General features: G+C 43.0%; 1 protein-coding gene across 6 annotated transcripts in view; it reads right to left on the reverse strand.

Moving 5' to 3' along the window:
- Positions 1-23,165, reverse strand: part of LOC115103959 (signal-induced proliferation-associated 1-like protein 2) — a 63,789-nt gene extending 40,624 nt beyond the window's left edge. For 4 of the 6 annotated variants that reach the window (XM_065006376.1, XM_065006375.1, XM_065006374.1 and 1 more), the window contains exons 1-6: positions 21,462-22,951; positions 18,367-18,494; positions 17,193-17,381; positions 13,780-13,954; positions 7,195-7,298; positions 4,626-4,783 (exon numbers count right to left, since the gene is read on the reverse strand). In XM_065006376.1, coding sequence (XP_064862448.1) covers positions 4,626-4,783; positions 7,195-7,298; positions 13,780-13,954; positions 17,193-17,381; positions 18,367-18,494; positions 21,462-22,842 — 2,135 coding nt within the window. In that variant the 5' untranslated portion in view covers positions 22,843-22,951. Of the gene's footprint in view, positions 1-4,625; positions 4,784-7,194; positions 7,299-13,779; positions 13,955-17,192; positions 17,382-18,366; positions 18,495-21,461 lie in introns of all 6 variants that reach the window. The other 2 variants (XM_065006377.1, XM_029625028.2) reach the window with 1 other exon arrangement.
- Positions 23,166-25,389: the final 2,224 nt, after the last annotated feature.

Here is a 25,389-nt window from a genome sequence, read left to right on the forward strand (position 1 = left end):
GCCACTCCTGCATGGTCTTGGCTGTGTGCTTAGGGTCGTTGTCCTATTGGAAGGTGAATCTTGGCCCCAGTCAGAGGTCCTGAGCGTTCTGGAGCAGGTTTTCATCAAGGATCTCTCTGTACTTTGCGTCGTTCATCCTACCCTCAAATCCTGTCTCCCAGTCCCTGAAAACATCCCCACAGCATGATGCTGCCATCACACCTCACCGTAGGGATGGTGGCTGGTTTCCTCCAGACGTGACTCTTGGCATTTAGACCAAAGAGTTCAATCTTGGTTTCATCAGACCAGGGCATCTTGTTTCTAGTAGTCAGAGCCTTTAGGTGCCTTTTGGCAAACTCCAAGTGGGCTGTCCTGTGCCTTTTGCTGAGGAGTGGCTTCCGTCTGGCCACCATAGAGTCCTGATTGGTGGAGTGCTGCAGAGATGGTTGCCCTTCTGGAAAGTTCTCCCATCCCCACAGAGGAACTCTGGAGCTCTGTCAGAGTGAGCATTGGGTTCTTGGTCACCTCACTGACTCCCTTCTCCCCCAATTGCTCAGTTTGGCCGAGCGGCCAGCTTTAGGAAGAGTCTTGGCGATTCCAATCTTCTTCCATTTAAGAATGATGGAGGCCACTGTGTTCTTGGGGACCTTCAATGCGGCAGAAATTCTTTTGGTACCCTTCCCCAGATCTGTACCTCAACACATTCCTGTCTTGGAGCTCTACAGACAATTTCTTCAGCTTCATTGCTTGGTTTTTGCTCTGACATGTACTGTCAACTGTGGGACCTTATATAGACAGGTGTGTGCCTTTCCAAATCATGTCCAATCAATTGAATTTGCCACAGGTGGACTCTAATCAAGTTGTAGAAACATCAAGGATGATCAATGGAAACAGGATGCACCGGAGCTCAATTTCAAGTCTCATAGATGATTTCCATAATTATTCAAACCTTTTGTGATCTGTTTATTTATTTGTTTAAATTTACAAAGTTTCCTAAAAACCTGTTTTCGCTTCATCATTATGGGTTATTGTGCGTAGATTGATGAGGAAAACAATTAATTTGATACATTTTAGAATAAGGCTGCAACGTAACAAAATGTGGGAAAAGGGGTCCGAAAACTTTACAAATGCACTGTACATACAAAATGTGGGATAACCAGTATGTAAACACTATTAAAGTGACCAGTGTTCAATGCCTATGTACATAGGGCAGCAGTCTAGGGAGCAGGGGTAGAGTACCATGTGGTAGCCGGCTAGAACAGTGAGTAAGTGTCAGGGCAGGGGACTGAGTGGAGGCCGGCTAGTGGGGACTGTAACAGTCTGATGGCCTGGAGATACAAGCAGTGTCTCAGTTTCTCGGTCCCAGCTTTGATGCACCTGTACGGTCTCTGCCTTCAAGATGGTAGCGGCGTGAACAGGCTGTGGCTCGGGTGGCTGAGGTCCTTAATGATCTTATTGGCATTCCCGTGACACTGGGTGCTGTAGATGTCCCGGAGGGCAGACAGTGTACTCCCGGTGACGTGTTGGGCTGACCGCACCACCCTCTGGAGAGCCCTGCAGTTGCGGGCGGTGCAATTGCCGTACCATGCGGTGATACAGCCCGACAGGATGCTCACAATGGTGAATCTGTAGAAGTTTGTGAGGGTCTAAAGGCGTCCTGCATGTTTCAGTTCGGCCTAAGTCGGCAAATGAGTGTGTTCGCATAATCCCTTCTGAACTGTTTCGTCTGGGAAGCATGCGGATGCCTTCAGGGACCAAGCTGAATTTCTTCAGCCTCCTGAAGTTGAAGAGGCACTGTTGCTTCTTCTTCACCACGCTCTCGGTGTGAAGGGACCATTTCAGGCTCTCTGTGATGTGTACGCTGAGGAACGTGTACTTTTCACTTCCACTGCGGCCGTCGATGTGGATGGGGGAGTGCTCTCTCTGCTGTCTCCTGTAGTCCACAATCAGCTCCTTCATTTTGAAGACGTTGAGATTATTTTCCTGACACCACTCCACCCAGTTCCCTCACCTTCTCACTGTAGGCCGTCTCATCGTTGTTGGTTATCAGGCCTACAATCGTCAGCAAACCTAATGATTGAGTTGGAGAAATGAGTGGCCACACTGTCAAGAGTAAACAGGGAGCACAGAAGGGGCTGAGCACACACCGCTGTGAAGACCAGTGTTGAAGACCAACAACACCTCTGCCACTCTGCCTAACCTTACCACTTGGGGTCGGCCCGTCAGGAATTCCAGGACCGAGTTACACAGGGAAGGGTTCAGACCAGACTGAGCCTCTTTCATCATAGCGCTTGATGGTTTTGCGACTGCACTTGAAGAAACATTCAAAGTTCTTGAAATGTTCCATGTTGACTGACCTTCATGTCTTAAAGTAATGGACTGTCGTTTCTCTTTGCTTATTTTAGCTGTTCTTGCCATAATATGCACTTGGTATTTTACCAAATAGGGCTATCTTCTGTAAAACCACCCCTACCTTGTGACAACACAACTGATTGGCTCAAACACATTAAGAAGGAAAGAAATTCCACAAATTAACTTTTAACAAGGCACACCTGTTAATTTAAATGCATTCTAGGTGACTACCTTATGAAGCTGGTTGAGAGAATGCCAAGATTGATGACAGCTTTGCACAAAGGTTGGCTACTTTGAAGAATCTCAAATATAAAATATTTAGATTTGTTTAACACTTGTTTAGTTACTATATGATTCCATATGTGTTATTTCATAGTTTTGATGTCTTCACTACTATTTTACAAAGTAGAAAATAGTAAAAATAAAGAAAAACCCTGGAATGAGTAGGTGTGTCCAAACTTTTGGGTGCTAGGTAAGGTAGAGGTGATAAGATTTTTTATTTTTATTTTACCAGGCAAGTCAGTTAAGAACAAATTCTTATTTTCAATGACGGCCTGGGAACAGTGGGTTAACTGCCTGTTCAGGGGCAGAACGACAGATTTGTACCTTGTCAGCTTGGGGGTTTGAACTCGCAACCTTCCGGTTACTAGTCCAACGCTCTAACCACTAGGCTACCCTGCCGCCCCGATCCTTAACTAGTCTCTCAAAGCACATCATGATAACAGAAGTGAGTGCTATGGGGTGATAGACATTTAGTTCAATTACCTTTGCTTTATTGGGTACAGGAATAATGGTGGACATGTTGATGCAAGTGGGGACAACAGACTGGGATATGGAGATAAAATATGTCTGTAAACACTTCAGCCAGCTGGTCTGCTTTGAGGATGTGGCCCTGGCAGCCTTGCAGGGGTTAACACGCTTCAATTACTTACTTACGTCAGCCACGGAGGACAGAGTCTTGGTGAGCGTCGGTAGGTATGTCAACGGCTTTATGTTGTTTTCCTCAAAGCGGGTGAAAGTGTTAAGCTCGTCCAGGAGCGAGGTGTAGGTGTCCACAACGTGGCTGGCTTTCCTTTCGTAAGCCGTGATTTTCTGGAGTCCCTGCCACATATATCTCATGTTGGAGCAGTTTAATACAACTCCACTGTGTAATGTTGTTTTGCCTCTTGATTGCGTTACTGAGGTCATAGCTGGCCTGCTTGTACAGGTCCACATTCCCAGTCACCTTGCCATGGTTAAATGCGATGTTTCACACTTTTAGTTTTGCGCGAATGCCGCAATCTTTTCAATTCACGGTTTTTGGTTTAGATGAGTTCTAATCGTCACAGTGGGACAACATCCTCTATGCACTTCCTTATGAACCCAGTCAGTGTGTACATCAATACTACTATTCTAAGGCGGCGACCCGGAATATTTCCAGGTCCGCGCGATCAAAACAATCTTGAAGCATAGATTTCGATTGGTCAGACCAACATTGAGCAGTCCATACCACGGGAGCTTCCTGTACCCATTTTGCCTATAGGTGGGCAGGAGCAGAACAGAGGTGTGGTCCAATTTGCCGAAGGGAGGGATGGGGGTTGGCCTTGTAGCCCGCCTCAAAAGGGAGAGTAGCAATGATCCACAGTCCGTGTTGCGCATGTAGCACAGGAGATGTGTTGATTGGATTTCGGTAGCCTTTTCCTCAGATTTCCTTTATTAAAGTCCCGAGTTACAATAAATGCGGCCTCAGGATAAGCGGTTTCCAGTTTGTACATAGAAAAGTGTAGTTCCTTGAGAGCCGTAGCAGTGTCGGCTTGGTGGGGAATATATACGGCAATGACGATGACCGAATAAATGTATTTTGGGGGGTAATGCGGTCGGCATTTGATGGTGAGGTATTCCAAATTGGGAGAACGTTACCACAATCACACAGTTGTTAATCATGAAACATTCTTTTTTTTTGACTGTACGATGGACAGAGAACCCTGCTGGCTGAATGGACAATATATCCGCAGAGTCATGATTCTGTAAAAAAAGACTATGTTATACAGTCCCTGATGTCTCTCTGGAAAGAGATCATAGCCCTAAGCTTGTCTACTTTATTGTCCAAGGACTGAACGTTAGCGATGGAGGGAGTTGACACTTGATTCAACAATCATTAATAGAGGTACTTATTAAAATGATTGGATTGCAGCCTTATTGAAATTGGGCCCTGAGGTACCTGAATGCTTGAATCAATGCAAGTTAATTGAAACCAGCTTTACACATCTCTCACACCATGTATTTTAGAAGTATCAGCGGTATGCTTTGCTCACCTGTAGCAAACATTTTCTGTGCAAGGGTTGTGAACTCTGACAATGATGAACACGTGCTGGAAGTGTGAGCGAATGTTTTTGGGAGTGAAGGGAAGAGCACCAGGTTCCTGGAAGATGACGGTGACGATGTCATTTCCAATGTGCCTCTTCCTCAGTAGCTAAATGGCAAGAAAAGGAAATGGAAAAGAAAAAGCACATTAGAATTCAGAAAAATAAATGCCCTTACAGTACATGAGAGACTAGGACAAGGTCTCAAACGCTGATGAAGACCTAATTGATGGAAATCTATCCCACTCTAGAACACAAGTCAAGCTGTTAAGTGGTCAAGGAAAGGATATGGAGGACAGTAAAACATGTTTATTTGGAGTCTATCAGAGGGCCTGTGGGAGCTATAGTACTGGCATATTGCTTATACCTCTCATATCCTTGCCAATCAACAGAAGTGCTAAAGGCAGTGGCTAGGGTCCAGGGGTTTCTAACAGGGCGATAGCCTCCTCACCAGGAGGCAATAATCTGTTAAGTCCCTTGGTGTAGGTGGTAAACAAACGGGATGAGGGGTGGAATTGGCTGGATAAAGGGGCTCAAGTAGTGGCAGAGCCTCTGCCGAACTTGTGGGGGCTTACGGCTAATCTCAGAAATCAAATGGGATCCCAGGGGGGGAATGAAACTTCAAATCCTAATAATCAAGGCCCAAGACACATGCGAAGCCCAAGACACTTGGCCCGTTCTGATTTCGGAAAGCTCAGAAAGACACTGGCCCTCGTTCCTGTATAGGTGGCTTTCTATGAACGCTGGGCAGATTGCGGCATATGTCCAGGAATCAGGATTGCCAAATGGCCACAGCTTTAAGATGGCCTAAAAATCTTTATTAATGTAATTTAATTTCAGACTTGCAGAATAGTCCATTAATATTTAAAAAAAACTGTGATCCGAATGCTGTTCCCAAGAGCTTTATGTAAGATACTGCTTACAACTGCAAAGCAAATAGAACCAACATGGTGCACGTGACAATTCATTTACAGGGCGTGTTGCTATGGTCTCGATAGAAAGACCCACCCAGGCATATTCACAGACACCAAGCAGAGTGGGGAATTGAATTGAGGAGTGCATGCGAAATTGTTGTCGTGGCAACATCTCCAGAAATATCATTTCCAATTAACATGTCACTGACTGGGGGGAATTATGCGCAACTCTGAAATGATGAGTGCCAATTTCTAATATTGGAGAGCAGATTGTGACTAAAGGATCAACATGGCAAGCTACCTGTTGTAGTAAAGGGGTAGAAACTATAAGAAATGTTCATGATAATGATCACTATAATGACGATTAAAAAAAAGGGTTGCATTTAGAGTTAACTTCACTAACAAGTGATTTAAAAAAATATTCTTCACACAGCAGCTTAAAAACTGTGAGCTTGACTTGAGTTTCTGGGGGTTACTAAGCTAACATATGGAATTGTTTTAAGATGGTCATATCAAGGATCATTTAGCCATTTGATTTAGAATTTTAGAACCCCTTTAGGTATCCCCCCAAAATATTCAAACAATATTTGATGAAACATTGAATTTGGGCTTACTGAATTTAGCCGATAGAAACACATTGATAACATAATCATACATGTAAAAACAGATCCTTTTTAGATCCTTTTTTTTACTAAGTTTGTTTTGAAGTGTCTGTCCTATATCTGAGTGATATAAGATCAGGAAACTATTTTATTATTTTTGCACATATTTACCCCATTATTTGGGCACTAAACTATTTCCATATATACTTTAATAACATTTTGTAACTGGTACCGGGTTGCCAGTTAAACCCATGTAATAAAATAGATACAACTATCTTAGACGGACTTTGATGGGAATTTTTTTTTAATGCCAATTAGATTGTCGCAGAGTCGCGGAAATGAACTCAAGATGGTTATGTGCAGTGGTGTAAAGTACTTAAGTAAAAAATACTTTGAAGTACTACTTAAGTAACTTTTACTTTACTTCATTCCAACAGAAAATAATGTACTATTTACCCCATACATTTTCCTTGACACCCAAAAGTACTCGTTATAATTTGAATGCTTAGCAGGACAGGAAAATGGTCATCCCATACTAAGTTATCTTTACTTTTACTCAAGTATGACAATTGGGTACTTTTTCCACCACTGGTTATGTGCACATTTCAAGTTTAAATTCAGCCCTTAATGTTTCAAAAACTGACCTACGAGATCCTTGTGTTAATTATCAATAAGGTGTTAAATTGCTCTTTTGAAGTGGCACTCCAAAATCTGGCTTTAAGGGCAGTTACAACAATATTCAAATACCTGTGGCAGTGACATTTGCCAAGACCGATCTCTCAGATTACTTACACAAATGTTGGGGGGGCCCACTGTGTGTGGACACAGATTGACTAGAGCTGCTTTAAAAGGGATACTTTGGGATGTTGGCAATGAGGCCTTTTAGCTACTGTCCCAGAGTCAGATGAACTTGTGGATAAAAATGTTACTCATCCGTGTCCAGTATGAAGGAAGTTATAGGTAGCATTGCTAGCAGATACCCATAGACTTCCAGGGTCCACTCACCTGTTGTCTGTTGTTGGGGGTGTAGGGGAGCAGTGTGGACACGTGGAACATCAGCTCATAGTCTTTGTAAGTAGTGTAGAGAGAATGTGTTCCAGTGGAATCCGCTGTAACACCCAAACAAAGAATTTGGGTCAGAGCAGCTCTAAACAATAGAATTGAAAATAATGTAATACTGCAGTCTCCGGGAAAAATGATCTGCAATAAGATCATTGCATTCTGCAACAGTAATCCTGTGGTATTGCCAGGGACGGCCCAATTGTTTTCGTGAGGCCCCCCATTATTAGTCAAATAACGATAATACAGCGCAAATGATTTTTTTAAAACAAATGTACACAGGACCACTGGGCTGACCACCTATCTTGCATTTGCCTGAAATGCCCTATGGCCAGTCTATTTCTGGGTATTTCTAAATGGCCCGTTCTCTTTCCCTAGACCTCAGAAACGACACTGGCCCTGGTTCCTGTATAGGTGGCTTTATATGAATGCTGGGCAGATTGCGTGTTATGTCTAGGAATCAGGATTGACAGACGGACACAGCTTTAAGATGGCATAAAATCTTGATTGCTGTAACTGAATTTCAGAATAATCTCCAGAATAATCCAAAAACAGTGATCTGAATGATTTCCCCAAGAGCATTACGCAAGATACTGCTTAGAACAGCAAAGCAAACAAAACCAACAGGGTACACATGACAATAAATGTATATAGAGTGTTGCTATGGTTTAGATAGAAAAGACCCACCCGGGTTTATTCACAGAAACCAAGTCAAATCAAGCTTTATTTATACAGCTCATTTCAGACATGGAATGCAACTAAATGTGCTTCACAGGAAGAAAAAAAAAGAAAGAAAAAGAAGGAAAATAAAAGCTGAAATATTTACTACACAACAAACATAAGAATAAAAAAAGAGTGACAAAAACTGAATGACTAAAAAGCACCCGAAGGAAAAGCAAAGCTAAAAAGATATGTTTTAAGATCTCATATACAGTTGAAGTTTACATACACTTAGGTTGGAGTCATTAAAACGTGTCTTTCAACCACTCCACAATTTTCTTGTTAACTTCTTTGGGACTGGGGGCAGTATTTGAGTAGCTTGGATAATAAGGTGCCCAGAGTAAACTGCCTGCTACTCAGGCCCAAAAGCTATAATATGCATATAATTAGTAGATTTGGACAGAAAACACTGAAGTTTCTAAAACTGTTTGAATGATGTCTGTGAGTATAACAGAACTCAAATGGCAGGTAAAAACCTGAGAAAAAATCCAACCAGGAAGTGGGAAATCTGAGGTTTGTAGTTTTTCAAGTCATTGCCTTTTTATTTTTTATTTCACCTTTATTTAACCAGGTAGGCTAGTTGAGAACAAGTTCTCATGTGCAAATGCGACCTGGCCAAGATAAAGCAAAGCAGTGTGACACAGACAACAACAGAGTTACACATGTAGTAAACAATAACAAGCCAATAACACAATAAACAAGTCAATGACACAGTAGAAAAAATAAAGTCTATATACAGTGTGCGCAAAAGGCATGAGGAGGTAGGCAATAAATAGGCCATAGGAGCAAATAATTACAATTTAGCAGATTAACACTGGAGTGATAAATGAGCAGATGTTGATGTGCAAGTAGAGATACTGGTGTGCAAAAGAGCAGAAAAGTAAATTAAATAAAAACAGTATGGGGATGAGGTAGGTAGATTGGGTGGGCTATTTACAGATGGACTATGTACAGCTTCAGCGATCGGTTAGATGCTCAGATAGTTGATATTTGAAGTTGGTGAGGAAAATAAAAAAGTCTCCAACTTCAGTGATTTTTGCAATTCGTTCCAGTCACTGGCAGCAGAGAACTGGAAGTAAAGGCAGCCAAATTAGGTGTTGGCTTTGGGGATGATCAGTGAGATATACCTGCTGGAACGTGTGCTACGGGTGGGTGTTGTTATCATGACCAGTGAACTGAGATGATAAGGAGGAGCTTTACCTAGCATAGACTTAGAGATGACCTGGAGCCAGTGGGTCTGGCGACGAATATGTAGCGAGGGCCAGCCGACTAGAGCATACAGGACGCAGTGGTGGGTGGTATAAGGTGATTTGGTAACAAAACGGATGGCACTGTGATAGACTGCATCCAGTTTGCTGAGTAGAGTGTTGGAAGCTATTTTGTAGATGACATCGCCGAAGTCAAGGATCGGTAGGATAGTCAGTTTTACTAGGGTAAGTTTGGCGGCATGAGTGAAGGAGGCTTTGTTGCGAAATAGAAAGCCGATTCTAAGATTTGATTTTAGATTGGAGATGTTTAATATGAGTCTGGAAGGAGAGTTTACAGTCTAGCCAGACACCTAGGTATTTATAGTTGTCCACATATTCTAGGTCAGAACCGTCCAGGATCGTGATGCTAGTCGGGCGGGCGGGTGCGGGCAGCGAATGGTTGAAAAGCATGCATTTGGTTTTTCTAGCGTTTAATAGCATTTGGAGGCCACGGAAGGAGTGTTGTGTGGCATTGAAGCTCGTTTGGAGGTTTGTTAGCACAGTGTCCAAGGAAAGGCCAAAAGTATACAGAATGGTGTCGTCTGCGTAGAGGTGGATCAGGGAATCGCCCGCAGCAAGAGCGAAATCATACAGAGAAAAGAGTCGGCCCGAGAATTTAACCCTGTGGCACCTTCATAGAGACTGCCAGATGTCCGGACAACATGCCCTCCGATTTGACACACTGAACTCTGTATTCATTCTGTATTCGTCTATTCATGAACTGAAGTTCAATTTCAAAAGAAATAGCTAGCCAGCTTCTTAACCTTGTTGCTCAAAGCTAATGTTATAAGCAGCCAGCTAACTTCATCTGGCTAGTGTGTTGTGAAGTTAAGGATTAGGCACAATAGTAGAATTTGCAGGTTGCCTTCAAAATAAAATAATGTAATTGACAGTGATGCAAATGAATACAAATAGTAGAATGATGCAAAAACTTTTATTTTGAAGGTTAACCGTAAAGTCCACTCGTGGCTATTCCTTATTGTGGCTAATCCTTATTGTGGCTAGCTTCACATAAGATCTGTCTTATAAATTGGGGTTATTTTAGATGGTGACACCTAGTTATATATTTAGCTAGCTAACTATATAGCTACTGAAACAGATGTCATTTTGCTATGTTTTTTCATGTTTACATCCATGAGCTAACTAGCTTTTTTTTATGTCCAGCACTGTAGGTGCGCGATATAACTTTACCAGCATCATAGCATACGTATCGATGAATCGTTGTGACATATGAAATACGAGTGGCAGTCTAATCAATGTGTATAATATATACGTTAAAAAAATGTATGAACGCGTTAAATTATTATGTGACGTGCAGTCATAGTCAGGTCCTAATTGGTCAAAAAGCTTATTTGACACGTCAAATAGTATATTTTTTGACACGCAAAGATCCAAACAGTGTTCCATAGAAATCCTGGCTGAAAATGAAACGACTGAACAAACGAACCACGAAACAGCACAGGAAGTATGCGAAAGAAATAGGTTTTGATCATGTTTTACTGGTAATGGCGACATACGTAAATGCCAACAAAATAACTTTTTGGTCAGTGTGTGTGTATAACCTTTATTTAACTAGGAAAGTCAGTTAAGAACAAATTCTTATTTAAAATGATGGCCTAGCCCTGCCAAACCCGGACAACGCTGGACCAATTGTGCGCCGCCCTATGGGACTCCCAAACACGGCCAGATGTGATACAGCCTGAATTTGAACCATGGATATATATATGCTAAATAACCCCACTGAACAAGAGCTTACGGCTCTTGAACCAACTATTCTTTGTTTGGACCCGATTTTTGCCGTTATCTGGAAAGAAGTTGGCGAAAATGGGACCCGGCTAGCTAGCATGAAAAGGCTAAAATCGGTATTCGCGCCCACTTTGAAGAGGCTAAAGGCAGGGACCTCCAGAACGACAATTATTGCTCTAATATATGTATATATATATATATATATATATAACTCAGCAAGAAAAGAAACATCAATTTTTCAGGACCCTGTCTTTCAAAGATAATTCATAAGAATCCAAATAACGTCACAGATCTTCATTGTAAAGGGTTTAAACACGGTTTCCCCCGCTTGTTCAATGGCCATAAACAATTCATGAACATGCACCTGTGGAACGGTCATTAAGACACTAACAGCTTACAGACGGTAGGCAATTAAGGTCACAGTTATGAAAACTTGGACCACTAAAGAGGCCTTTCTACTGACTCTGAAAAAAACACCAAAAGAAAGATGCCCAGGGTCCCTGTTCATCTGCGTGAACGTGCCTTAGGCATGCTGCAAGGGGGCATGAGGACTGTAGATGTGGCCAGGGCAATAAATTGCAACGTCCGTACTGTGAGACGCCTAAGACAGCGCTGTAGCAGGACGGACAGCTCATCGTCCTCGCAGTGGCAGATCACGTGTAACAACACCTGCACAGGATCGGTACATCCAAACATCACACCCGTGGGACAGGTACAGGATGGCAACAACAACTGCCCGAGTTACACCAGGAACGCACACTCTCTCCATCAGTGCTCAGACTGTCCGCAAAAGGCAGAGAGAGGCTGGACTGAGGGCTTGTAGGCCTGTTGTAAGGCAGGTCCTCACCTGACATCACCGGCAACAGCGTCACCTATGGGCACAAACCCACCATCGCTGGACCTGACAGGACTGGCAAAAAGAGCTCTCCACTGACGAGTCGCGTTTTTGACTCATCAGGGGTGATTTTTCGGAGTCACGTTTATCGTCGAAGGAATGAGTGTTACACCGAGGCCTGTACTCTGGAGCGGGATCGATTTGGAGGTGGAGGGTCTGTCATGGTCTGGGGCGGTGTGTCACAGCATCATCGGACTGAGCTTGTTGTCATTGCAGGCAATCTCAACGCTGTGCGTTACAGGGAAGACATCCTCCTCCCTCATGTGGTACCCTTCCTGCAGGCTCATCCTGACATGACCCTCCAGCATGACAATGCCACCAGCCATACTGCTCGTTCTGTGCATGATTTTCTGCAAGATCGGAATGTCAGTGTTGGCCAGGGAAGAGCCCGGATCTCAATCCCATTGAGCACGTCTGGGATCTGTTGGATCGGAGGGTGAGGGCTGGGGTCATTCCCCCCAGAAATGTCCGGGAACTTGCAGGTGCCTTGGTGGAAGATTGGGGTAACATCTCACAGCAAGAACTGGGAAATGTGGTGCAGCCCATGAGGAGGAGATGCACTTAATGCAGCTGGTGGTCACACCAGATACTGACTGTTACTTTTGATTTTGACCCCCCTTTGTTCAGGGACACATTCCATTTCTGTTCGTCACGTCTGTGGAAATTGTTCAGTTTATGTCTCAGTTGTTGAATCTTGTTATGTTCATACAAATATTTACACATGTTAAGTTTGCTGAAAATAAAACGCAGTTGACAGTGAGAGGACGTTTATGATTTTATATACACATACGGGAGTCAGTACCAATCAGTCCTGGTGTTGCCAGCATCAAGCAGAAGGCAACAACAGCTCTGAAGTTGGCCAAACTCATACAGTACCTCCATAGACTTTAGTCATATCTCCATATACAGTGGCTTGGTTTTCATGTTCAATGAGAACTTGTTTCACATACTCTACACTTTCAAAGCAAAGGAGAAACAAAGGATAGGAGCTGTGTGGGTTTGGGTGTGGCGGAACAGTTCTCTTTGGAAACAGTATTGACTGATAGGAACAAACATGGAAGGTAGTCCTTCGCTGCATTAGCAAAACTCTCCAAGGCACTTGTGTGTATATATATTTTTTTTAAGTATTATTTTGTTTGCACTGTTTTAAATATCCTGGCCATGTAACTCCTTTTTCAGTGTACAGAGAGACTTTTTTTGTACATTTACATTTAAGTCATTTAGCAGACGCTCTTATCCAGAGCGACTTACAAATTGGTGTGTTCACCTTAAGACATCCAGTGGAACAGCCACTTTACAATAGTGCATCTAAATCTTTTAAGGGGGGGGGGGGTGAGAAGGATTACTTTATCCTATCCTAGGTATTCCTGAAAGAGGTGGGGTTTCAGGTGTCTCCGGAAGGTGGTGATTGACTCCGCTGTCCTGGCGTCGTGAGGGAGTTTGTTCCACCATTGGGGGCCAGAGCAGCGAACAGTTTTGACTGGGCTGCGCGGGAACTGTACTTCCTCAGTGGTAGGGAGGCGAGCAGGCCAGAGGTGGATGAACGCAGTGCCCTTGTTTGGGTGTAGGGCCTGATCAGAGCCTGGAGGTACTGAGGTGCCGTTCCCCTCACAGCTCCGTAGGCAAGCACCATGGTCTTGTAGCGGATGCGAGCTTCAACTGGAAGCGCAGTTGTAGTTCTTTTGCAATCTACCACATTTATTTAATACAGAGAAAAGGACTAACTTCCAAGTTTGCTCCTATAAAAAGATATGTCATTCAAAACTGCATTATTCTTCTTTTCAGTTGGTCTGTACAAGATGATGTACAGTATGTGTCCAGCTGGGCCCTGATCCTCTAACTTATTGCACATTTATCAACCATATGATAAATCAAATGTGAATAAAACAAACAAATGATGTGTGTGTTGTGCCGTGAACTTACTTTTGTTGTCCAGCTGGGCCCGGTACTTGGTGAAGCCCTTCAGCCTGACCCTCTGGCCCAGCAGATCCAAGAACTCCTCCAGGGAAGGGCTGGCACTCTCATTGTTGTACATCTCCTCTTCGGTGCTCTGGCCCGCCTGGCAGTACATGATGCCCACCTTGTGCTGGAAGCTCAACTGGAACCACAAAGAACAATAGGATCTGCCCAAAATCTGTTAATTCCATGCTAATGGGTGGAAGAACCTTGTAATATCGGGGTGGGTTAAAGAGACACCTATTTTCTGTTTATTATACAATAATATATCTATGGCATAACGCTTGTGAAACATTTCTAAAAATGTTTGGGCTCATGACCAAATTATAGCAGGTGCTATTTTTCATAAGACACGTTATTTCAGCCCAAAATGGGAGATGAGATGGGCCATACAGTTTTCAACAATGCGTTCCTCCTTATCTGCACTCTTGATTGAAATACTCTGTAGTGTCAGAGACGATTACCGGCGCCGGTCTATGGTGTCAAATTAGACTGAAACGCCCATGTAAGCACTCAGGGAGGAAGGGCTTTTTCAAGAGTTTTACCAGCCCAGTGGATTTTATCTCCTGCTCTCAATACCTATTACCTGACACCCGGTGCTGAGATTGTTCATTTTGATAGCTAGTGCTAAGTGCACTGTGGAGCAGACACACACAAAAAAGAAGAAGTCATTAGAGTGTGAGTGGCCCTCAGACCACACCTAATTGTTGGTCCTGAATCATTTAATAATCTTAGAAATGCTATAGGATGAAACATTTTTTGGGGGTGTGTGGGGGAGGCTTGGGGTGTGTAGTGCGTATGTGCAAGACCAGGGATCAGTAGACCCTTGTGAAACAAAAGACAGTGGGGGTGCCCACTGCTCACAGCTAGGCAACACGACGAGACGAGTGTTCAAAAGAAACATTTATTAAAATCTAGAAAAGTCTCAATTTGCTTGGCTGGTCTCTTCTCATCTCTCCTAACACAGGAAATAAAGGAAATAAAGGGGCTCGCATCCTGGTGCCGCTGCGGCAGTTGTCGTGGCAACACTGTAAAAATTCAGTAGGAGCCGAGGCCATATCGTTTTGGATAAGGGGAACGGAAGCTGTGCCGCCTTAGTAAATTATTCACACTTGAGGGGGATGGGGGAAGTACTGCTTGTAAAGCGATTTTAGATTGCCATTGATTGATGTCTTCACTATATCTCCATGGTTGCTTAATGAGTAGCTAAAACAATAATAGCATTCCAGTCCTACTTACAGTAGATATAACCGGTGAAAGCTTATTATGATATTATGAATATCACATCAATGAAAGGTAATGTAATTAAACTTAATTGAATTAAGGAACATGTAATTCAACTTAAATCGAATTGAGGAATAAGAGATGTGACCGCTAGATATTGACAGAGGTCAAGATTCCCCCCCTCCTCGCTCTCCGATAGATTTACAAACCACCCGCCACTTTCCCCAAATGAAAGAGGCTTGTATGAAACGTGATATCATCAATACTCTTATTGCACACTGATGCCATTTCTCCCCCTGCTGTTACATGCTTTAGGAATCGATCTGTCTCGATGCACGTCTCTGGTTACCCAGATTCCCAGTTACACGGCAATACCGCTTATTGTTTTCCCCCTGTCCAGAGTTGAGTGAAGCAATCAAAATCTGCAGTGTAATCCCTTGTTATAAGCGGAAATACTTACTTATGACAACAGTGACGTAGATTGTATTAGGATGTGTCATATTGTGCACTCATTTCCAATTCAAATACCGTAGTCATTTACACTACCGTTCAAAAGTTTGGGGTCACTTAGAAATGTCCTTGTTTTCCATGAAAACATACATGAAATGATTTGCAAAATGAACAGGAAATATAGTCAAGACGCTGACAAAGGTATAAATAATGATTTTTATTTAAATAATAGTGTCCTTCAAACTTTTCTTTCGCCAAAGAATCCTTAATTTTCAGCAATTACAGCCTTGCAGACCTTAGACATTGTAGTTGTCAATTTGTTGAGGTAATCTGAAGAAATTTCACCCCATGCTTCCTGAAGCACCTCCCACAAGTTGGATTGGCTTGATGGGCACTTCTTACGTACCATACGGTCAAGCTGCTCCCACAACAGCTCAATAAGGTTGAGATCTGGTGACTGTGCTGGCCACTCCATTATAGACAGAATACCAGCTGACTACTTCTTCCCTAAATATTTATTGCATAGTTTGGAGCTGTGCGTTGGGTCATTGTCCTGTTGTAGGAGGAAATTTGCTCCAATTAAGCGCTGTCCACAGGGTATGGCATGGAGTTGCAAAATGGAGTGATAGCCTTCCTTCTTAAAGATCCCTTTCACGCTGTACAAATCTCCCACTTTGCCTCCATCAAGCACTCCTCTAGCATCTTTTCATTTTTTCTGCATGATGAGTTTCAGAATAAAGTTAATTGTTTCTGGCCATTTTGAGCCTGTAATCGAACCCACAAATGCTGACGCTCCAGAAACTCAACTAGTCTAAAGAAGGCCAGTTTTATTACTTCTTTAATCAGAACAACAGATTTCAGCTGTGCTAACATAATTGCAAAAGGCCTCCCTTTTTGCAGCGCCAGCTGTGCCACCAGAGACTCTGGGTTCGCGCCCAGGCTCTGTCGTAACCGGCCGCGACCGAGAGGTCCGTGGGGCGACGCACAATTGGCCTAGCGTCGTCCGGGTTAGGGAGGAGTTGGCCGGTAGGGATATCCTTGTCTCATCGCGCACCAGCGTCTCCTGTGGCGGGCCGGGCGCAGTGTGCGCTAACCAAGGTTGCCAGGTGCACAGTGTTTCCTCCGACACATTGGTGCGGGTGGCTTCCGGGTTGGATGCGCACTGTGTTAAGAAGCAGTGCGGCTTGGTTGGGTTGGATACCACGAAATTGGGGTAAAATAAAAAATAAACATAATTGCAAAAGGGTTTTCTAATGATCAATTAGCCTTTTAAAATTATAAACTTGGCTTAGCTAACACAACCTGCCATTGGAACACAAAAGTGATGGTTGCTGATAATGGGCCTCTGTACGCCTACGTAGATATTCCATAAAATAATATGAGCAGCTTCCAGCTACAATAGTCATTTACAACATTAACAATGTCTACATTGTTAACGGCCGAGCCATTTGGGCTACATATCACTGTAGAACTGATCAATTTGATGTTATTTTAAATGGGGGAAAAAAAAAGAAGAAAAAAAGGGATCGTCTTTCAAAAACCAGGAAATTTCTAAGTGACCCAAACTTTTGAATGGTGGACTGACACACACTTTGAAAATATGGAGTAGTTTTATTACCTTTTTACATCATTTAAGCCAGCAAAATGAAGACTGTGCAAGAGGTGCGGAGACTTTCATAATCGACTGTATGTCTATGGTCACTCACCCCCTGTTGGTCCAGCTTGAGGAGCTGCTCAGGGACCTTGGGCGAGCTGGTGGCCAGCCTGAGACACTGGATGTTCAGCTCTGGGACCACATACTCCAGCACCTCCTTCAGCGGTAGGCCCCTGGCCATACCATGCTTAGCGGTGGAGGGCACGGCGTCTTCCAGGATGGCCCCTCGGAGAGTGGTGAGCTGGGGAGGACAGAGAGAGAGGCTGGAGGTTAGCTGAGTGTCTAGCCCTGACGGTTGAGTCGAATTACGAGTAACAATTTATAACCTCATGAATAAAGTTGCAAATTATAAGTAAGTATAGATTATGAATAACTGTTTCATTATTTGCCAAGTTTAACCCCCTAGAGTGTATTGATGCACTGGGATGAGTGGGAATCATTTAAATGTTTGACTATCTTTAGTAATGTAGCTATGATGTTATTAAAGAAGTATTCCGTTTTGGGGGGGGTGCTTACAAATTATGAATAATATTTTTTTTTTAACTACATCAGGAAGAAAACGTAAAAGACAAATTACTGTAATACTACATAAGAAACGTGAGTGATATATGGAGTAGTAAACTAGGATACTTGTGATGAAAAGAGAGTGCCTCCCCAAACAGCTTCAATTTCCCGCTGCATGCAGTTAACCCAGTGAACTGGGAGAGAGACGTTTAAGTTAGGGAATTAGCTTTTAGTCAAACTAAATAGATTAGCTTTTAGCATTAGCGTGTCATAAGAAGTGCAACTGCGAACTCCCCGCTTACAGTGTCTCATGGGAGAACTAACATATCGTGGGATCAAACTTTCCCTTTAAGAGTTTAACTTCCATTAACTTGTCTAATGTCCCATTGGTTTTGATCATACAAAAAGTCTGCTCATCTAGTTGACTGTGTATAGTTTCAGAACAGATGTACCTTTTGGTTATTTTGTGATTATCTAGAGTTGAACTTGGGGGTTCTGTGGAACTACTTGGTTAAGTTTGAATTCAATTTAGAGGTATTTCCTATTTCACACCATTTGTTGTGATATATTTAATTGATTATTCATTATGTATGAAGGTATGACAATATTCTACGACTTCAGCATAGTCAGCAATGTGAGAGTCCACAGTAAGAACCTGTGTACATCATACATTTTAGGACACCCTCAGCCTTAAATTACATCTACCCTTTTCAATTATTTACCTCGCTAGTCCGGAAGGTTACCCGGTAGTTGTACTGTGCTCCCTCCTTTCCCTCATCCAGCTTTTCCCGGCGGATACTGACCGCCACGGGGCCCAAGTTCTCATCCGTGCCAAAGTAGTTCTGGTGATCTGAGGGTAAATGGTAAACGACGGTACAACACAAATGTTAGCTGTGGTTTGGATTATGATAACATAAGAAATCTTTATTTCATTCACATAAAATAAAAATGTGGCTTTGGCACTCAGGTCAAATATAAAAAATAAAATAAAATAAAAAGATTTGCAACAAACACAGTTCAACTTAACATGATTTGCCTTTTGATGGATGTTCCTTTGCATTCCTTAAACTCCATGAATAGTGCCAACACATCATAGATTATAACACTAGCAAAGCCAGAAAAGTAGATCAAATTCACCAAATACATGGACCCACTGACATTGCTAACCCATAAAGAGATATGCCTTAACCTAGTGTATCAATAAATCAATGAGTAGACAGATACAATTCATGTAGTAATGCTCCCTTTACTGATGAATTGACATGTAGGCATATGACCTTGCAGGGTTCGAAAAGACATGTAACTACAGGCTCATCTCAATAAAACCTGCACGGACTGAAACCAGCACTGCCCAAAACCTACACTGTAGGAAAAACAGTCTTTGTAGTTCCATTAACTTCAGTACGGGTTTCATTAAATTCATCCCTAAAATCAAGTGCATAACAATAAACATAAGTGGAAAGTAGAAAGTGTTGAAAAGGTAAATAAAAGGTGAGGAAAAGGGGTGTCAAATTAATTTTGCCCCGGGGGCCACATTCGGATTTCAACGAGGTCCGGCAGGCCGCACTGGAAATGTGTTCAATTTCCTCTGTCAAAATGTACTCCCTGACTGTCTAGCTTTAACTTATGTGATTATTAGCAAGCTGGACAAAGTCAAGAAACTGTATAAATGTAGGCCTATTAACATGTCTACACAGTTGCGATGTGGTTTTAGTCATTTAGTCAAGTACACTACCTATATATATATATATATATATATATATATATATATATATATATATATATAACCAAAAGTATGTGGACACATCTTCAAATTAGTGGATTCAACCATTTCAGCCAGACCCATAGCTGACACGAGTAAAAATCAAACACACAGCCATGCAATCTCCATAGACGAGCGTTGGCAGTATAATGAAGAGCTCAGTGACTTTCAATGTGAGCAGTGTATATAGTTTGTTTTCCCACAACAACAAAAATCCCAAAAGAGCTTCAATGGTCTATATTATTTATAAAATATACAGCACATTTGAAAAATATTCAGACCCCTTGACTTTTCCCACATTTTGTTACAGCCTTACTCTAAAATTGATTAAATAAAAAAACGGGGCGGCAGGTAGCCTAGTGGTTAGAGCGTTGGACTAGTAACCGAAAGGTTGCAAGATCGAATTCCCGAGCTGACAAGGTGAAAATCTGTCGTTCTGCCCCTGAACACGGCAGTTAACCCACTGTTCCTAGGCCGTCATTGAAAATAAGAATTAACTGACTTGCCTAGTGAAAGGAAAGCAAAATAAAATACAAATCTACACACAATACCCCATAAGGACATAATTGAAAACAGGTTTGTAGAAAGTTTTGACAAATGTATTAAAAATAAAAACAGAAATACATTATTTACACAAGTATTCAAACCCTTTGCTACAAGACTAGAAATTGAGCTCAGGTGCATCCTGTTTCCATTGATCATCCTTGAGAAGTTTCTACAACTTGATTGGAGTACACATGTGGTAAATTCAACTGATTGGACATAATTTAGGAAAGGCACACACCTGTCTATTTAAGGTCCCACAGTTGACAGTGCATGTCAGAGCAAAAAACAAGCCATGAGTTTGTAGGAATTGGCCGTAGAGTTGAAGCACAGATCCAGGAAAGGGTATCAAAACATTTCTGCTGCATTGAAGATCCCCAAGAACACAGTGGCCTCCATCATTCTTAACCAAGACTCTTCCTAGAGCTGGCCAAACTGAGCAATCAGGGGAGAAGGGCCTTGGTCAGGGAGGTGACCAAGAACCCGATGGTCACTCTGACAGAGATCCTCTGTGAAGGTGGGAGAACCTTCCAGAAGGACAACCATCTCTGCAGCACGCGACCAATCAGGCCTTGTTATCAAAGATCCCACCATGTCGAACCAACAATTTATCCGTCTGCCTTTCTAAAATAATAATGAAACTTCCTGTTTCCATTATTGCTGTCATGATTTTTACAAGGTATGACTTTACTCGCATAAAAAGTGTGGATGGAAACATGGTTATGAGGAGTATGTTGACACCAAGATGTTGTCTGTATCATGTACGGATCACAGATCATAAGGTCTTACAGGAGGCATATAAAGGTCTAAAATAGGCCTAAAATGGCCACTTTCATCATGATTTTTTCATGATTGCGATACAAATGTAAAATGCATGTCAAACATTCTTCCTCCCAATGAAGTTTGTGAGAATTGCCAGAACAAAAACACCCAAAAATATTTTCCAACTAAGCTGGGGTGGAATCGCCCATCTTCAAGTTTAGCTCAAGTCTGTAAAATGTCTGAAAAAAGCTATTACCAACATCTTGGGTTTGATGTGGATATTCATATGGCTAATAGGAATTTATTTTCAACCTATGTATACTGACAAATGTAGAGGGAAAAAGTACTGCACTGCGGTGACTCAACAGTGACTATAGTCATCTCAGGCAATGTCAATCACTGACATATAAGCGACATTTAAGTGCCTTTAAGTGCCCAGAAGTTATGGTCAACAAACAAGCTACACTTATGCCATCCAAAAAGCAGAGTGGAAAATTGCAGATTTTTACATGTACCTGCAATTCTTTCCTCATTCAATGAGCAGGTCATAGATGTTCAGCAACATTTAGCTACACATGGCCAGACTCTATGGCGTGTCTGCAAACATTGTGCATTTGTAAACACTGCAAAGCACATCGTAAATTAACTTGAAAAACTGAAAAGCCCCATCTGGCTCTTTCTTTAAGTTGCTACAGTACATTATAGTAAGGAAACAATTTAGTATTAGGAGGTAATCAATGCCTCTCTTACCTTTATTGTAAAAGTACTTGTGGTAGTAGTAAGCCCCTTGGTCAATGTGTTCGATTATGTAGCGCTTGTACATGTCCCTGTGGAAAGCCTGGCTCTCCCTTGGCACCTCGAGCACCGACACCCCTGCGTTGGTGCACCGGGTGCTGAGCGATGATTCCACAGAGTAGCCTTGTCCTCCACCCCCATAGTTAGCAGCATAGTCTCCGCTCCCATAGCTGGCGCTGCTGGCTTTGCTCAGGGCCACCTTCCTCTCACCCTCGCCACCAGTCTCGTTACGGAAGTACGGACAGCTGAGCACCAGGGTATTGCTCTTACCATCCCCTTCATCTGCGTCCATGCTGGCCTTGTGGCCCAGGTCCTCGCAGCTGCCTACGGGTGACTCACAGATGGGTGTGGCGCTTTCTCCCAGCCCAGAAGCCGGCGCCTGGCACTGAGAGGCAGCCGATGCCCCAGTGGTAGTGTTCTTCCTGCGACCCAGGTCAGCGCGGTTGGCCACCGCCTCGCTGATGTTGAAGAGGACGCTCTGCACATCGTAGTGGGCAAAGCACTTCTGGAAGCTCAGGGGCCTTCCGAAGCGCCCTCCGTACTCCTGGTCCAGGTACTCGCCCTCGCTCTTCACATTCCGCAGCCGCCGGAAGATGGAGGTGTCGGCCTTCTCCGCCTTCATGCGTTGGATGAAGGACTTCTCCCGCTCACGGCTGTAGAGCAGGGAGCTGTCCACGTAGTCGTAGCCCGGGATGCAGACAATGTCACCTCGCGCGATCTGGGCGGCCGTCTGTAGGCTGGGTGACAGGGTGGTGTTGAGACGCAGCAGCTCCGGGAAACTCTGTGGAGGAGGCACGCGGGGTTGGTCCGAGCGGTCCTCCATGTGGTAGCCCCTCAGGGTTCCCACAAAGCCTTCGCTGGCGCCGGACAGACTCTGCTTGTCGAGAGAGGACGTGCTGCCATACTCACGGCGCAAGGTGGCCCCAGTGTTGGGGTTGATGGTGGTGTGATCCAAGTCTTCGGCGCCGATGTCACTAATGGTGACCTCGCTGTTGCTCCTCTTGATCCCAGGGAAGCCCTTCGTGGGGGAGTGGCTCAGGAGGTCACACAGCGGATACTTGGTCTCTGGGAACTCGGCACTGAGTAACTCCTGGTTCTTTTGGAGGATGACCTCTGTGCTAAGATTTGACGGTCCCTTCTGGAAGTTCGGCACCAGGCTGTCATAGCGTGGTGGAGGTTGTGACTCCCAGCCGTCCTTTCGCTGGGGCCAGTCCGACACCCTCGCCCGGACACCCATCTTGGGCATGGCTGGCGTTCCTTGCACGTTGGCATTTGGAGGTCCCATGGGCCCCTTTAACGCTTGGAGTTTCTTGTTGAACAGGTTATCCGACTGCATCAAATGATTGGAGCCTTTGGTTCACCAGCTACTCCAGCAAGATTTGCTACGTCCTCAGTCCAGAGGCTAGGCGCAGGTACCTTACAGTCCCAAATTTCATGACTGGTTTCCAATACAAGCCATTTGCTCTGGAAACTGCGATCGGGTAGTACTAGGCAAAAACCCAAATCTGGGGTTTCACTTCGCCAGGTCCATAATCCATAGAAAATGATTAGCTTGACAGATCTACTTGGGTCTCTGAAGGACAGTGCAGCATAGAAGGTGAAGATCCTTTCCTGGTCCACATCAAGCCAATGACCGACACATGGTGATCCTTTGTGGATTCAGATCTTAAAAAGTGAGAAACATAACATGGTTAATTTCACTCAATTATAACATCAAAAATAAAAACAGAACTAAAATTGCATTTCAACAATTTGTACAAAGGCCTAAACACAACGAACATCAATTGTCATAGCTATTTCGGTTTAATCAATCGGACAGAGGGCCTACAAACAATGTCCATGTACCAATATTAGAACAAAATACATGTATTGCGGTGATGGGGTTTTTGGCAGCTTTTAACACATTGGGAATGGTGTGGCTGAAAGATTAAAGGCCTTTTCAAGTTCAAAGGCTCATTTGCAATAATTTAGAATGAATTATTTCATGTCTCTTGGTGCTGCAAGCTACATGGCTGTAAATGGCCCACAACCTTGTTGAATTTGAAAGATTTATCGCAGTTATCTGATCTGTATTAATGTAACATGCCACACAGCCTATGCAAAAACAAGTAATGCCTCCTAGGTCTTACAGAAGAGTAACAATGTCATATGATACGAATCATCCTATCACTCTCAAAGTAAACTGTTTATCACACAGCCTCTGGACTGTGGAGTCATTAAAATGTTAGTTGTGGAGGGCAGGATTTCGGAAAACAGTATAAAACTGCCAACATTAACCAGTATTTGGTTAGTCATCTTGGAATGTGATTAACCGCGTGAACATGTGACCAACATTTCAACCTTCCTGATAAGTACTGTATGCATTTGAAAGTGTTACTAATTAGAAATGACAACATTACTGTGGAATTGCCCTTATTAAAAAGAGTGGAGGGAGTATGTTTATGTTAAGGTAGTTGCATTATTCAGAGGATTTATTTCAAAACAGGCTACAATATTTGTGAACAAGGACAAATGTATATCCGTACCAGATTTGAATATCCATAATTCACCATTTCCTATAGTAAAAATCAACAGATTTAACACCAGGGGGTATATTAATACCATGTTGGAAAATACCAGTCTGAATATGTCCCAAATGGCACCCTATTCCCTACATAGTCCCGGGTCAAAAGCAGTGCACAATCTTTAGATAGGCCCCAAAACTTTGACCAGGCCGAATAGTCCCCCTACCCTTTGAGGATAAACACAGGACTTATCCTTTCATCTGTCTCTTTTGCCTCATTGTATTGAATGTTGAATGGTTCTGATTGGATGCTCATTTGAACTTTAAGGTTACCTTAGTGTAAAAATGTTTGAATAAATAAAGAGTATGATAACTAGAATAAAGTAACATCATGGGTTTTTAAAATTTGTTATAGGATACTTTTGAAAGTGCCACACCCATTCAAACACCATGGACCTTTACTGACTAGTTTATAAATCAACACTCTTAGCAAGAGCCAGACAGACCATTGCACACTAATCAGTGTAGAAACACCTCTAACAGACGGCTGTTTAAAACGAGCGTTGAGCAGTCATAACATCAAGGTGTAAAAGTTATTCACTACAGAGGCAGCCGTGCTATGATTGGACCCGGAACACTGAGGGGGCCCAAGACGCAGCAACCGATGCCAATGACTCCCTGCTCCATTATTAAAAACACCCTAATAAAATGAGGAGGAGTTCAAAGTGAGAAAAGAGCCCTCATTAAATGCATGGCCTTAATGTCCGACTGCTTGAGAGCAAACAGATCATGAAAGCGTGAGATGAAAACAGCGTGTGACATACTTTCTTCCCCCTTCAGTACTCGTCAGGAATTTTCTGAAAGGTTCCTGCCTCGGCAAAAGACAACTTTGGTTCTGAGGCTTGAGTCAGTTGTCTGATCTACAAAGCCGAATTAAGTGGATATGGTTTAGAAGTACAAGTTCATGCTGCTTTACATATCAGTATGTATACTTCCTATTGGCCATCAAAGGCCCGACTGATGCTGCAGTAGGGTCTGACTGATTCTGGAAGTTAGGACAAGCTAAAGTATGATGGTGCACTGCATCGGATGCTTGATTCTTCAATATGTCAAAGTTCGTGTTGTAATATGTCTCAAATTAAAAATACATTTTAAAAAAAAGCACATAGCACTCTATTAAGCGTTGCAATAAACTGTAATAAACTGCAATAAACACATAGTAATTACCAAGAGTCAGATAAATTGCATGAACATTGTGTTCAAGCATCAGTCAGTCCCTAGATGGTCTTTAAAATAAGACCATCTAAAAGGGGGGGATTTATAATACTTTTTTTTTTTTTTTTAAACATACAAACGTGGTCACAAATGAACATGGCGACA

The sequence above is a fragment of the Oncorhynchus nerka genome, linkage group LG21 (genome assembly GCF_034236695.1).
Source record: "Oncorhynchus nerka isolate Pitt River linkage group LG21, Oner_Uvic_2.0, whole genome shotgun sequence".
In the NCBI taxonomy this organism is placed as follows: Eukaryota; Metazoa; Chordata; class Actinopteri; order Salmoniformes; family Salmonidae; genus Oncorhynchus; species Oncorhynchus nerka.